This window comes from Sorex fumeus, unplaced genomic scaffold, assembly GCF_029834395.1.
Source record: "Sorex fumeus unplaced genomic scaffold, SorFum_2.1 ptg000036l, whole genome shotgun sequence".
Classification (NCBI taxonomy): domain Eukaryota; kingdom Metazoa; phylum Chordata; class Mammalia; order Eulipotyphla; family Soricidae; genus Sorex; species Sorex fumeus.
The window spans coordinates 13,308,171-13,323,846 of record NW_026606093.1 but is presented as its reverse complement, the minus strand read 5'-3'; the positions used below and the strand labels follow the sequence as shown (position 1 = coordinate 13,323,846).

At 35.9% G+C, this 15,676-nt stretch overlaps 1 protein-coding gene across 3 annotated transcripts in view; it reads left to right on the top strand.

Moving 5' to 3' along the window:
• SLC38A4 (solute carrier family 38 member 4) overlaps positions 1 to 8,053 on the top strand; it is a 74,886-nt gene extending 66,833 nt beyond the window's left edge. For all 3 annotated transcript variants that reach the window (XM_056117826.1, XM_056117825.1, XM_056117827.1), the window contains exons 14-16: positions 1,588 to 1,732; positions 3,371 to 3,468; positions 5,647 to 8,053. In XM_056117826.1, coding sequence (XP_055973801.1) covers positions 1,588 to 1,732; positions 3,371 to 3,468; positions 5,647 to 5,751 — 348 coding nt within the window. In that variant the 3' untranslated portion in view covers positions 5,752 to 8,053. The remainder of the gene's footprint in view (positions 1 to 1,587; positions 1,733 to 3,370; positions 3,469 to 5,646) is intronic.
• Positions 8,054 to 15,676: the final 7,623 nt, after the last annotated feature.

Sequence of the window (15,676 nt, the reverse complement as noted above, 5' to 3'; positions counted from 1 at the left end):
CAGAGTTTCTGTAGATAAAGGAATGCTTCTCTTTCAGTATAGTGAATTAAATACATTATTTTAACAAAGGACGCAAAAAATGTAGCTCTACCAGGAAATAACCTGCCTATTTGTTTGTTCTACTTTGTTTATTCCATAAATTTAGCACTGCTAGACATACAAATTCTTAAACACTACATTGTTCCATAGAGATCTAATTTTAAACTTACGAATCAGAACATTTTAGCAATGAAATTATCACTATTTGCTGGTCATAATGTAGAATTTATACACTACTATGGAAAATAAAATCAAACCATTTACTTCTATTTTCCAGAGTGAGTTTCATAATTTTTTATGATTGCAATTCTTAAAATCTTTTAGTCATTCTTAAACCATTTCCAGATACTATCTGATTTGTCATTTTGGATATGAAATTGCTTTTTAAACCTAAACAGATGGCTTTAATTTTTAGTGGAGTAGTATGAAAGGAATGTTACATTAGAAACTGCAAGCAATTTAGCTCAGAGTTATTGCCATTCATGTATTTCAAAATATATTTTACATTTTCTTTTAAATGAGTTCCCTCATGTATACCATGAAGAGACTTTTGGTGTAAAAAATTTAAAGCAAAAGTCAATCTCAGCATTTCTGAAAATTTGAAGTCCTAACTTAACTGAAGTGTTCACTTAGAATAGACTAATTCCATTAAGTCAGAAGTGTCCTTCAAAAGATTCCAGTGATAAGAGTATTTTCAACTTCCTTAAGCTGTTCAAATAGAAACATTCCTTCCCTCTGTCCACAAGGATCTTTTTATTACATTACATCAGAGTAACTTGAGCAGTGGAGCCTCTTCTGACCTTTCACCAACTTAGTTTAGCTGCTGAAACAGCTGAAATCTATCAAGGACCTAAGAGAGAAGAAAAAGACTTCCCTATTCAGTGTAATCCAACATTTACTGAGTGACTACTGTCTGCAAAACATTACACCAGAAACTGAGGAATGTTAAGATTTAGGCTCTGTTCTTGACCCTTATGTATTAATCATTTAAATAGAAAAGAGAAAAAAACAAAAATGCTATTTTTTTCTTAAATAATAGGTGACAAAAATGTTAAACAAGTACAAAATTAATAAGCAGATTTATAAAACTCTTATTCATTAGTAAGTGTAAATAAACTCAGGCTTTTTCCTTATTAATTAATCCTGTTTGATGAGACATAATTTGAAATCAACAAGAGTTTAATGATGTATCTGAATTATATATTTTACTTTTACATTTTTTTGACGAGATTATTTTTAAAGAAAAATTTAATTGGAAAGGAAGCTTAAAATGTATTATAAAGAAAACTGAACACTTTCAAACCAAAAAATCACCATCTAAGTTTGTACAATGTGCAAACTTTGAAATTATACTGGCTTTGAAATTATACTGGCACTTACAATGGTTATAATGGTAAGTTGTATGCCATGTGCACTTTAACACAATAAAAACATAAAAATCAGCATCAAAATCTTTTCTGGGAGAAAAATGGAAAGAAAAATTATGAAGATTCTTGAGATAATAGATAAGTAACAAAGCTGTGACCATACCTTTGAACTTTCTTGCAGATTCGTACATCAGTGATCACACTGTTATTTCCAAAAAGACCTTTTAGCTGGATAAGACATTTTCTGATTGCACTCATAATTATCGTAGTAAATAATGTTTTGGTCATCCTCGTGCCAACTATAAAATACATCTTTGGATTCATAGGTAAGTGTCAGAAAGGCATTTATTATCGACACAGTAAATATATCCTTTATATCCTTAAACTTTAGACATGGAGCCAGTACTTGGAGTTCACAGATCCTTGGTCCTTCTCAAGCTCACAGAATTTTTGTTAAACTAAATGGACTCCAGTTGGTCACTATTCCTCCTTCCTGGATAACTTGAGAAAATGTCACCACTAAAAGCTACCTTTAAGGCTGCCTCATCCAATGAGAACAATTATATGCTTTGAAATTGATTTCAATCTTAATCCTGTGTAAAAATAACGGGAACAAAAGAATAAGAAAAATATCATTGACAACAAGATGCCCTCAAGTCTATGAGTACCAGCTAAGCTTTAAAGGGTGTCTTTGGAGATGGAGGTTTGATTTTTGTAAAGCCTGTAAAGCCTGTTTATTAATATATTTAAACCTTTATCCTACTTGTTTGAGTTATTGAATTTAAAAATTTTTAATTACAAAATAAATGTGAGTTATAAGCAACATGAAAAGTTAGAAATGGGGAAGGTATCCATGATGAGTTCAGCTTTATTAGAATTTATTTATATAACAGGGCTGGAGAGCTAGTACAGTAGGTAGGGTGCTTGCTCTGCACATGGCAGACCCTGGTATGATCCCTGGCACTCCACCTGGTCCTCTGAGCTTATCAAGAGTGATCTCTGAGCACAGAGCTAGGAGTAAGCCCTGAGCATAGCTGGGTGTGCCCCCCTCAAAAAATAACAAATGAATTTATGTAACTAATTTCCTGTAAACATTAATATTGTCTTTTATTTGTTTATTTTAGATGTACTTAGTATATAACTATGATTTCAAGTATACTTTAGTTTTATATACAGATATCCTCTATAAGGGCGGGAGCAATAGCACAGCGGATAGGGCATTTGCCTTGCACGCGGCCTATGCAACCGACAACCCAAGTTCGATTCCTCCGCCCCTCTCGGAGAGCCTGGCAAGCTACCAAGAGTATCTTGCCCGCACGGCAAAGCCTGGCAAGCTACCCGTGACGTATTCGATATGCCAAACATAGTAACAACAAGTCTCATGATGGAGATGTTACTGGGCCCGCTTGAGCAAATCAATGAACAACGGGAGAACAGTGCTACGTCACCATCACGATCACGATCACGACCATCCTGTTGTTCATCGATTGCCTTGAACAAGCCCCAGTAACATCTCCTTCGTCCTAGCCCTGAGATTCCATATTCAAGGCTCTTTCAGGGTTAGGAGAATGAGACCCATCATTGTTACTGGTATTTGGCGTATTGGGTATGCCACGGGGAGTTTGCCAGACTCTGCTGTGTGGGCAGGTTACATTCGGTAGCCTGCCAGGTTGTCCAAAGTGGGAATAAGATAATAAGATGTCGCGCAGCTGCAAATGCAGCCGCACACTTCCAGGATCTGGGTTTTATAGTCTCTGAGTCTTGGCCATTGATGGGATTACACAGCGCCAAGTTACCATCCTCTATGAGTAAACAGCCAAGATGAGTTTACGGTGCTCTTAGTGCTAGGAGTAGGATTCCTTTATATTTGGGTTCTTTAAAAAGCATGTGTTCTCTAAATTTCTGCCCTGATGAGTTAGAATTGCTAAATAAAACATCTTCCTGTCCCGTGTTTCTCTCCTCAGGGGCTTCTTCTGCTACCATGTTGATTTTCATACTTCCAGCAGCTTTTTATATTAAACTTGTCAAGAAAGAATCTTTTCGATCACCCCAAAAGATTGGGGTAAGTAAGACTTTGAATTTTCTTCATTATAAGTGATTCCTTGTGTTTTGGTGTTCCTATTGTTATTTGTAAGGTCTCACTCAGCTATGATGAGTTTCTGCTCCTAGATCTGTGCTCATGAATTATTCTTGAAGGTGTTTGGGACCTAGAGGATCTTGTGTGGTGCCAGAAATCAAACTGGGATTGGCCATGTGAAAGAGCTCGCTCACATACTATCCCGCTGGCCCTATGAGTTGTCCTTTGACTAGTTAGCATAAATTAGAAATATTCTGATTACAGGAAAAATTGAATTGATGAACAAGAACCAGAAACAAAAGATGAAAAAGGAGTTGAATTTATGATAGCTGAAGAAGTCAGAATTTTTTCCTTCAAATATCTTGTCTTGAGTCCTTCTTACCTAATAGATTTTAATTGTTAGTTTTCATTACCAAGTATTTCTGTGCTATTTATTATTGGAAATTATGCAGAAGGAATTAGACTCCCTGGAAGTATATAAAACAAAGATTTTTTTGTTTTATAAGTTAGTTTTGCAAGACCAAAAGAAAATATTTTCCTTTCATTTCCATGATGGGCTGGAGCACAGTGGGTAAGGCATTTGCCTTGCACATGGCCAACCCGGGTTCGATTCCTCCACCCCTCTTGGAGAGTTCAGCAAGCTACTGAGAGTATCTCACCCACACAGCAAAGCCTACAAAGCTCCCCATGGTGTATTTGATATGCCAAAAACAGTAACAATAAGTCTCACAATTTTTTGTGAGATGTTACTGGTGCCCGCTCGAGCAAATCTATGAACAATGGGAGGACAGTGCTACAGTGCTACAGTGGTTCCGTGATACCTTGATGTCCCTGGTGTGAATTAAAATATAGAATAAAGCCATTTATCTTCCAGTTAACTACTCCGGATATAAATTATAGTCATATTAAACTACATGGTATATTCGTTTTACATAATTTTACTAAAGAGCATATACTAGAAATAATTAAGATTTTCTAATAATTATACATTATCAGTGACTGCTTAATAAAACCTTATACTAAGATTTAAAAAGACTGTTCCTGACTGAGTTAATTTCAAATTTACCTGAAAGTCATTTGCCTCTTGATAATGTTCAGGGACTCCCGAACAGTTTGGTGTCAGTAACTTCTCTAATCACCTTGCCCCAAATTTACATGCTATGCAATTAATTTTTCTTGATTTTTTTTGTCTGTTTGGGGAGTCATGCCCAGTAGTGCTAGGACATGCTCCCGACTCTGTGCTAAGGAATTACTCCTGGTGATGCTCGGGCATCACATGGTTGAACCCAGTTTGCAACCATACGTAAAACTAACTAAAAATATCTGCTTTTAAAAATAATTAATAAAATAATAATGGTTGCACCTCATAAATAGAATTATGTTGGTCTGTGTAATAATGTATAAGATCCTTTCCAGTGTTATAATACTGGAATGTTATGGAAAATATTAAATATAAAATACCGCCCCCCCACACACACATATATATATATGCACACTTAGTTTTTATTATAGTATATGAGCATATATTTAGCATTTATTTTGGGTTTTTTTTGTAATGTCAGATATTATTTATGGCATACCCTTTTCACCTAGAAGATTTTAAGTATTTTCTAGTCCATTAAGCCTTTTCTTGTTATGTATGTGGTTTTTTTTTGGGGGGGGGCTGGGGGATGATGGTCTCCCAAATGGTGGTCAGGAGACCTTGGGGTTAATAGTTTAATGTAAGGACTGAAGATATCATCTAGCTTTGACCCTTCAGTGCCAAGGATTGCCCTTGGGCTACCCCAGTAGTGGACCACACAGGAGCCACACTGGGTGGTTCACAGGGGATCATGTGATGCCCAGTATCATCTACATGCAGGGCATGTACAGTATGCTGAATCTCTTGTCATATGATTTTTAATGACCGTAGGGCATTCTATCATTTGGATGTGCCAAATCAATTAATCATTATTCTGTTTTGATTATTTTGACTCTCTCTCTTCTTTGTATGCGTCTTTTATCCCCACGGGAGTTTCTAAGTTGACTGAAAATTTTAGAGCTTTAAAGTTTATGCAATTCAATACAAAAACTCAAATTTTTGCCTCAGATAAACAACATTAAAATAAACTGTACTTAAAGAATGATTTCTGTGTTCCCTAACAAATTCTGTCTGAATTACAGGCTTTCATTTTTCTTGTGGTTGGAATCATCTTCATGATTGGAAGCATGGGACTCATTATAATGGACTGGATTTATGATCCCCCAAGTTCCAACGGGCATCACTAACCAAGAAAAAATACTTTTCTTTTTCTATTGAAAATGGTTGGAATTTATGCTGCAAAAGACATTTGCATTTTCTTTGCTGAAATGTTATTCATAGGAAATAACAGAAAGATCCCAAAGACATCTGTTTACTAGTAAGATCACCAGCTACCTGCATAAGAAAAAAATCATTTTTGTCAAGAACTCTGCTCATGACTTTAAAAACTGTGGTGCATATTTTTACCCGGTTTTACTAGAGTAGCGTGAGATGATATGTTTTTATTCTGTACAGCATAAAGAAAAGGATAACCATATGTAATAGTTACCACTTCCCCCCACCAAAAAAAAAGAGAGAGAAGAAGAATATTTGTACTCTTAAAATATCAACTAAAAATGCCCTGATAGCAAAGTAATCACCACTTAATTCTTTCTAAGCTCAGACCAAATACTCTACATCTATTCAGTGACAAAAGAAAAATACATCTTAAACTGTCCATGAAAGGACAGTTTTAATGTCAATGGTAAAGGAAGAGTTTGTGCATCTTCTTTGTTAGATTGTCTTAGTGATTTCATTAAAAAAATATACATGTTAAAATCTTTTGTTAAACATAGAGAGAGGGGCTTTATTTAAATTACAGAGCAACAACGAAAATAACATTTATAGCTGAACTGCTTGTTCTGGGAGCAGTTGTTTGGTATTTTTAGTCCTCTTGTCAATTTCTGTCATTGAACAATGCTCTCCCTCTCGTCTTCCATTATCAATCAAAATTTTTTGAAGACCACGATTCATGTGAACATAAACTACCCCGTATTTGTTTGGTACATTTTTGATAAACATTCAGTGCAGGAAACTGTGATTTACTTATGTTATGTATATAATCTTATTATGTAGTCATCTGAATTTTAAAGTATGGTACATTGATTTTTATTTTTATGTGTGTGGTTTCTCTCTTCACAGTCAATACATTTATTCTATTAGGGGTGGGGGCAGGGAGTCAAGTTGATTAGCCACAACATCCACTTGTATATATCTGTCTATTGGGGATATCTCAAATTTAAAACCTAAGTTACAGAGAGTTCAGTGGTGCTCTACAATGTTTACAATAATATAATCACCTATAAGAAAAATAGAACTCACGTCCTTATTTAAAAATAATTACCAATACTAAGATTTTTCCTTTTATCTAGCATTTCTTAATGACTTTAAAATTATGTTTGCTGACATTCATTTGCTTGAACTACACAATATTGAGTGGCTCCACGTGAAAACAAGAGTTCCAGACCTACAAAGAAAGGCAAACTATCATTCATCCTCACTTCTGTAACATATAAAATGGCCTTAAAATTAGTTTCTGCTAAGAATTTCTGGAGTTTAGCCAAAGGTCCCAATGATGTAATGGTTAGCACTCTGGACTCTGAATCTAGAATTTCTGGAATTTTCTACTTAAAAAAAATAGCAAGGGCTAATAGAGATAGTACGTAATAAGGTACTTGTGTTTTACACAGGCAACCTGGATTCAACTCCCAGCATCCTTTATAGTCCCCAAACACTGCCAGGAGTGATCCTTGAGCAAGAAGTAATCACTGAGCATCACAAACATCACTGGGTGTAATCCCCCCTCCAAAAAAAAAAAACAGCAAGGATTTTGTTGTATAGTAAATATTTAGCAAAACTAAGTTTAAAGCACAAGTATATAAGTATAACAATACTAAATAATATTTAATAGATTTTCTGAAATGTGCCTTAGAAAATATGTTTTATGTATTATTTTCTAGAGGCATGATACTGGTGCACTTTGTTATAGATATTGAGCATTACTAGAAACTTTCATAGCTTTTGAGTTACTTCTTACTGGGAAAAAATGATAAATAGCGTATTTAAGGTGTTTTTCCAATTTCAATCATTGGAAGGTGTATCAAAATAGAAAGTGAGAATAACTTCTGAGGGTTAAAAATATATCATCTAAATGTATTTAAATGTAAATATAAAACATTAATGAAAATGGAGAACTGTAAGAGCTGTATATATTTTGAATGACTAACTTGAAAATATCAAGTCTGTAATTATATCAACATTCAAGAGCAATACAAGTGCCAAATAAGAAAGCACCATTTTTTTTCCTCATTGCTATTTTCAGGATTGGAATATACATTGACTGCAGGTCAGATATACATAGGGTATATTGTACTAGTTAATTCAACCCCATTTGTAAGCAGATGAAAATTTTATTTTCTTATTTCATTTATAAGGTGGTTCAGTGTATGAGAAGGCTTTTTTATTACAGAAAGTGTATATTCATATATAATAAATGAATTATTCAAATGACTGATGTCTTATAAAAAGGTCTGAGTTATTTTTATAAAATTTTACATCTAAATACTTTTTTATACTAGTAATAGTCCAATTTTCACCATTATTCTTGATATCTAACTTGAATCAACAACTAATTCAAAAAAGCTGTTTTATTTTTGGCAAAATAAATAAACCTAAATTATGTTTATTTTATGTCACATATGCATACCATTCCCTGAAACAATATAGAAGAAATAGTTCTCTTTATGGCAAAACACCTTGATGTTTTCCTCTGCTCCAAATCTTCTATATCTTTATTTTACAATATTGATGCTTCTTATCAGTCTTAAGTAAAATTTCCCTAAAGTGGTAAACATCAAGCAAAGAGGTTCTACCACTTTGTTTTTACTGGGAAAATAAGAGTTTTGCTTGCTCCACATTCTTAGAAATATAGCGTTGTTATTTGTTTTTAATGTGTGTGAAATATCTCATTTTGATTTTCATTTCTATTTCTAAAAATTAGTGCTAGAGTGTTTCATGTGATCATTTGTTCATCTCTTTTTTCAAGTGTCTATTCAAATTCTTTGCTCTAATTTTTAAAATTAGCTTGTCTTTTCATTACAAATTTCTCAGAACTCTTTATGTGTTCTGTGTATGTGTCACTTATCAGATTATGAACATAGTTTACTTCTCTATGGGAATGCCTACCCATTTTCTTAAATGTGTCTTAAATCCATTTGTATGCATCTGTCGCAGTATTTCTTGGATCAGATCTTCACAGCTTGAAATTTTGTAGTTCAAGACTTACTAGGATAAGATTAATTGGAATGGCATTGTTGTAATTAATGAATGACTAGATTTTCAAACTTGAAGGGTGTTTCTCCTTTCTTTTCCATTTTTTTAAAGTTAGCTTTATTTGTACTTATCTGGTTCTTGTTTTTATAAATATATTTGATTTGAAACAACATTTCTAAGTCTACTTGAATCTTGGTTATGAGGCCTAGTACCATTAGTCTCAGAATGTAAACACCTCTTTCTGGCTACCTGTAATAAACTTTATCTTTCTAACCCCTGCTACAGGTATATAAAGGCAAGGCAAGAGAAATCAATTCATTTGGTTTTTATTTACCATCATAAACCCATATTCTGTTGGTTCCATTTTCTTTCATGTGCAGTTGTAAGACTTGCTCTGGAGCAAATCTTAAAATCAAATACATTTAATTATCTCAAAGATGATGATGAGGAACCTTAAACCAAAAAGCTAAATACAGAAACTTTACACACACACACAGACACACACACACACACACATCAAAATGACAAAATACAATATGAAAACTGAGACTTAACCAACTTCAGAGGCCCTGTTTGATATCTGCATGTGAACGTAAGCACGGGGTGGGGGGGGCAAGACAGCAGTGGTAATGAACACACAAACATTCTACAATTGTGGAAAATAATTCTGTTCCTTAAAGACTAAGCTAGTTTGAACACAAACTAATGTAGTATAAATATCACTTGTATCACTTGTCACTTGTCGTCCCATTGTTCATTGACTTGAGCAGGCACCAGAACGTCTCCATTTGTTCCTATCACGTGCTAGCATACCCAATGGTGTACTGGAAGCTCTTTCAGGGTCAGAGGAATGAGGCCTGTTATTGTTACTGTTTTCTGGCATAGCGAATATGTCACGAGTAGCTTGCCGGGCTCTCTGAGCGGGAGAAAATCCATTGCTCTCTTTCAGGAGCTTTGTTTTATAGTCTCTGGATCTTGGCCTTTGATGAGATTACATGGCTTTGGGGGCAGTTTGTGGGTGTGACTGCCAACCTACTGGAAAACGAGGGATCTGGGTGGAGGGGTCCCAGTCCCGATCCGAGCAGGCCTGGAGATCTCAGCCATGCACCCCGCATACCTGGATTCCTCTTCCGGTTCCTTCATGCAGGGACCTCCAAGGGGCCCCTGTGAAGACAGCCTGGGGATCCGAGTGGAGGAGGCCTGGTCCCAATCCGAGCAGGCTTGGAGATCTCAGTTCTGGCTTTCACGTACCTGGGTTCCTCTGTTCCAATAGAGTAACAGAGGAACCCAGTATTAATATATAAAGAGAAATGTAAACCAATAAGGAAAATACTAAGAATAAAATAAAAGAATGGAAATGAATTTGATATCACAGAAGAAAAATGAGTGTTTACAAGAGTTTGACTTCATTGTGAATCAAAGACATGTAAGGAAAAACACTAAATACAACAGTTTTTTTTTTTTCTGTTAGATCACTAAATTAAAGAAAGGAAAATATTCTGTGTAGGCAGGTGTGGGGAACTGAGCATTCTCATTCAATGCTGGTGGCAGAATCTTGGTTCAGCGGATTGTCATAAATAATCTCATTACAAAGCTTCTTTTTAAAAAAAAATTATTAGTGAATCACCGTGAGGTACAGTTTCAGACTTACAAACTTTCGTGCTTGTGTTTCTGTCATACAATGATCAAGTACCCATACCTCCACCAGTGCCCATTTTCCATCACCAATGGTCCCAGTATCCCTCCCACCCCACCCCACCCCCACACGATACCCGCACCAACCCCGCCTCTGTGGCAAGGCATTCCCTTTTGTTCTCTCTCTCCTTTGAGGTGTTGTGGTTTGCGTGGCCATCGTGTTAGATCTATAGTCTACTTTCAACGTGCATCTCCTATCCCAAGCTATCCTCCAACCACACTTTACCTGGTGTTCCCTTCTCTATCTGAGCTGCCTTTTCCTCTAGCATGGGAGGCCAGCTTCCAAGCCATGGAGCAAACCTGGTATTTATCTTTACTGTTCTTGGGTGCTAGTCTCCCATTCTATTATAGTTATATTCCACAGATGAGTGCAATCTTTCTATGTCTGTCTCTCTTTTTATTTTTTGTTTTTTGGGGCACACCCAGCGATGCACAGAGGTTACTCCTGGCTCTACACTCAGTAATCACCCCTGGCGGTGCTCAGGGGACCATATGGGATGCTGGGAATCGAACCTGGGTTGGCCATGTGCAAGACAAATGCCCTACCCACTGTGCTATTAATGTCTCTGTTTTTGACTCATTTCACTTAACATGATACTTCCCATGTTGATCCACTTATATGCAAAGTTCGTGACTTCATCTTTTCTAACAGCTGCATAGTATTTCATTATGTATATGTACCAAAGTTTCTTTAACCAGTCATCTGTTCTTGGGCACTTGGGTTTTTTCCAGATCCTGGCTATTGTAAACAGTGTTGCAATGAACATTCAAGTACAGATGTCATTTTGACTATACATTTTTGCCTCTCCGGGATATGAGTGGTATTACTGGGTCAAATGGGAGCTCAATTTCTAATTTTTTGAGAAGCATCCATACTGTTTTCCAAAAAGGCAGAACCAGTCGGCATTCTCACCAGCAGTGTAGGAGGGTTCCTTTCTCCCCACGTCCACGCCAACACTGATTGCTTTTGTTCTTTTGGATGTTGCCAGTCTCTGAGGTGTAATATTCTAAAATCAGAAAATGTTTTTAGCTGAAATTTTAAAAGACTCAACAGGGATTCAACCTACCATTGCTGACTTGAAGATGGTTGTGGTCATCTAGAACTCTGAAAAAGGAAATGAATTTTGTCTATAACTTAAATGAACCTATTTCACCAACACATTTCTTTGAAGTTTGTAAGACCTTAAGCAGGGTTGTCTCCTGAGTCTGTGGACTGAACCTACTGTTATATTTTTGATAGTTTTTAGGAGAGCAAAAGAAAAGTAAAACATACATATTCATGTATTTTGATTTATTAATTTTCATTCTTGGAATTATTTCTCAAAATTATCAGAGAAGTGAATTAAATCTTCAATGCTAATGTATTCTTTCAATGTATAATGTGTTGCAATTTTGAAACATTGCAATAGTTCAAAATTGTGAAATGATAAAGTATAAATTCCTATACTTTGAGTATATGATATGAAGTTGAGATATGATATGATCATAATGTTTTTAAATAACCAGAAAAGTAGAAGATGAGCTATTGCTTTAATTTATTACTAAAATGCATGAAAACATAAAGAATAAGAGGAAGAAGATTACTAATTGTAGAACAGTAGTCAGGTTTCTTAAACATTTTTATGAAAGTCTAATGGATATAATATTGACATATGACATAATATTATAGTTGTTGGTGTGCAATAGAAATGCTTTTATTTATTCTTACAAATAGGTATTTTACCTATCACAAAATGATTGTTATTTAAGTTCAGCTGATATCTGTCACTGTACATAGTCAAAAATATTTTTTGTGATGAGAGCTTTGAAAAGAGTAGATTTCATGCTGAACATTATAACCTCAGAACTTATTACATAACAGGAATTGTATGTTTTTTATACCACCTTTACCCTTGCTCCCACTCTTTCACCCCTCACTTTTGTTGAATTATGTTAGTTTTTATCTCCATATTTCTATTATTTTCTAAAGTTCTACAAAATTATAAATTCGTATTATAGTTATGAGAACTTTAAATTTTTTTCTGCCAATTTATAGTTTCAAGAAAAAGAACTGGAGTAATAGCACAGCGGGTAGGGTGTTTGCCTTGCCTGCAGCCAACCTGGGTTCGATTCCCAGCATCTCATATGGTCCTCTGAGCACTGCCAGGAGTAACTCCTGAGTGCAGAGCCAGGAGTAACCCCGGATGTGACCCAAAAAGAGGAAAGAAAGAAAGAAAGACAGACAGACAAAAAGAAAGAAAGAAAGAAAGAAAGAAAGAAAGAAAGGAAGGAAGAAAGAAAGAAAGAACTAAACTATGCTTTCAGTTTCCTTAGGTTTTAACAACTTTATATAAAAGGCAAATTTGGCTATAATTATATGTAGCTTACATGTGGGAACGAATGCAATGACTGCAGCAGAACCTAAAGGAACAGGGCAGACTCAAGCCAGTGGTAGTCTGGGAAAGAAATGAAAATGACTTGAAGAATATGGTATAATCTATTTTGTAGCCTAGAATTTGGGTCCCATCTCCATGATTCTGGAAAGACATATAATTTTATTAAGTTTCCTCCCTCATTTTATTATAATAAATTTTTTTTTTGCTTTTTGGGTCACACCCAGTGATGCTCAGGGGTTACTCCTGGCTCTACATTCAGAAATTACTCCTGGCAGTGCTCGGGGGACCATATAGGATACCGGGGATCGAACCCTGGTGGGTCTCATGCAAGGCAAACTCCCTACCCACTGTGCTATCACTACGGCCCCTAATAATTTCTATGTAATAGAATTATCAACATTATTTAACTAGAACTAATGAGAAATATCTGAATCTTCTGATAGCACAAATCACCCCTGAAGGTGAGAAGGAAAGTAAAATAATTATAAGGATTAATCTGCTTTGCCATGCAAGCAAATAATTTAGTGGACCATTTTTATTCAATAAGATTCTATAACAAATATTGTCATAGGCATGAAAATATTTCTAGATAAACTATGAGTCAAAGAAAAAGTACAAAGGGAGTTTAAATTAGGCAAAAATGGATATATATGTATCTCATGGTGGTTTAATAAAAACTGGATTTATATAACAAAACTACATATCAAAGCATGTATATGCATAATGGAATGTCAAGGAAGAAATTTATATAGCTGAATGTATTGGATAGCAAAGATGTCCCCAAATCAATAATCTCAGTTATTACATTAAGAAATAATGGGGCTGGAGCAATAGCACAGCGGGTAGGGCGTTTGCCTTGCATGCGGCCAACCAGGGTTCAATTCCCAGCATCCTATATGGTCCCCTGAGCACTGCCAGGAGTAATTCCTGAGTGCATGAGCCAGGAGTAACCCCTCTGCATCACTGAGTGTGACCCCAAAAGGAAAAAAAAGAAAGAAAGAAAACATGAAACTGAAGAGGAAACACTGTGGTCAGGAGTGAATGCCTTGCATTGCAGGGTCATGAATTCAAGCCCTGATGCAACACGAAACCCATTCTTCCATTTATAACACCTGAGTTTGACCTGGAGGCCCCTAAGTACTGCTGAAGTGACTCTGATGGCCTGTCACACTGAAAGTCCAAGGGTAAAGCAATGTCAGTTCAAACATTAAGCCATCAGGCTTGGTAGGCTAACCACTGCCAGAAGTAACTTCCAGATCCCCCTGAGTTTGTGGGCTTCCCCAACCCCAAGAGAATAAATTAGATTTTAGTATTGTAAGCCAAAGATAAGTTAATAAAGTAATAATTAAACATAAAATTAAAATATGACACGATAATATATATCCGGAGTTTGATTCCTCCACCCTTCTCAGAGAGTCCGGCAAGCTACCAAGAGTATCATGCCCACATGGCAAAGCCTGGCAAGCTACCCATGACGTATTCGATATGCCAAACACAGTAACAAGTCTCACAATGTAACTGGGCCCGCTCATGTAAACCGATGAACAACGGGAGGACAGTGATACAGTGATACATATATGGCAGGAATTTAACCCAGGTTGGCCACATGCAAAGCAAATATCCTACCCTCTGTACCATCGCTCCAACCTAATACGATGATTTTTAAGATAGTAAAATTTGGGTTAAGTTTAAATAAAAATGACATCAGGGCTTATCCAATATTTAATATGTCTCTAACAGTTTTTTCAATTCTTCTTATCAATTAATCTATTTGAGTCTTTCAACTATAAGTAAAGTAAGGTAAAAATTTTTTTCATTTTACTGATGAAGATTTGGTAATTGATGGAGATCACACTGCTCTGCCATAAAAGATTTGGGATTTGTTTTTATAGATTAGGTACTTGGTTTTGGTTGTATTAACTTTCATGATATTAATGTGCAGTTAATGCACCCTATTGCCATCAAAGTGCCCAAGACCAATCAGCAGTATCCTTACAAAACTTCTAGTTCACCTCGTCATTCTACCATGCCACCCACTATATGGTAGTCTAAGCAATGGCAAATCTTTGCCCTTGGATTACAGGTCAGAGATTGAACTTTTTAAGTTGATTTACCAAAGTCTATAATTTTATCTGCCCTAACATATTCTCTCTTAGAATGTTATAACAGCATTTTTTTTGTAAGATTCAATTACACATTTAGACAGGCAAATAAATTTTTTTAAAAAGAACCATGGAACAAAACAAACTTCTTGCTTTATTGTTGACTTCATAAAATCTCAAATAATATTGGTGGAGGTCAGAACCATATATTTGCAAAGATCCTCTTCTCTTTTGGCTAATTTTCCTTTTCCACATCCATTCTACCTCAAGTATTTCTCACATTAATTATTGTAAGTGTATGTGGAGCATGACAACAGGTGTCAGAGCAGATAAGACCTGTCCCTGCATAGCAACCCAGACAGGAGTGTCTGGGCACATTTGAGAAGCACCAGGTACCCAACCTTGAGTCTCACCCACCCCCCTCTGGGAATTGTCACCTACACTTAGCGAGTCATTCCTAACTGCAGCATCCAGCCCTAATTGGAACTGGGCTGGGGCAAAGCAGAGTTGGAAGGGTGATAGGACAGTACTGCTAACACTTTATGTAATTAGACCATCCTCTTGAGCCAAGACCCTCCATAAAATAAGTGTATATTTGTCAATAAAGTAAAAGGTCATCAGCTGTCTCCCAGAGTGGTTTCTCCAGAAGCCCGTCATCCTTCGACTCATGTCTGCCCAGACCTAGTGAG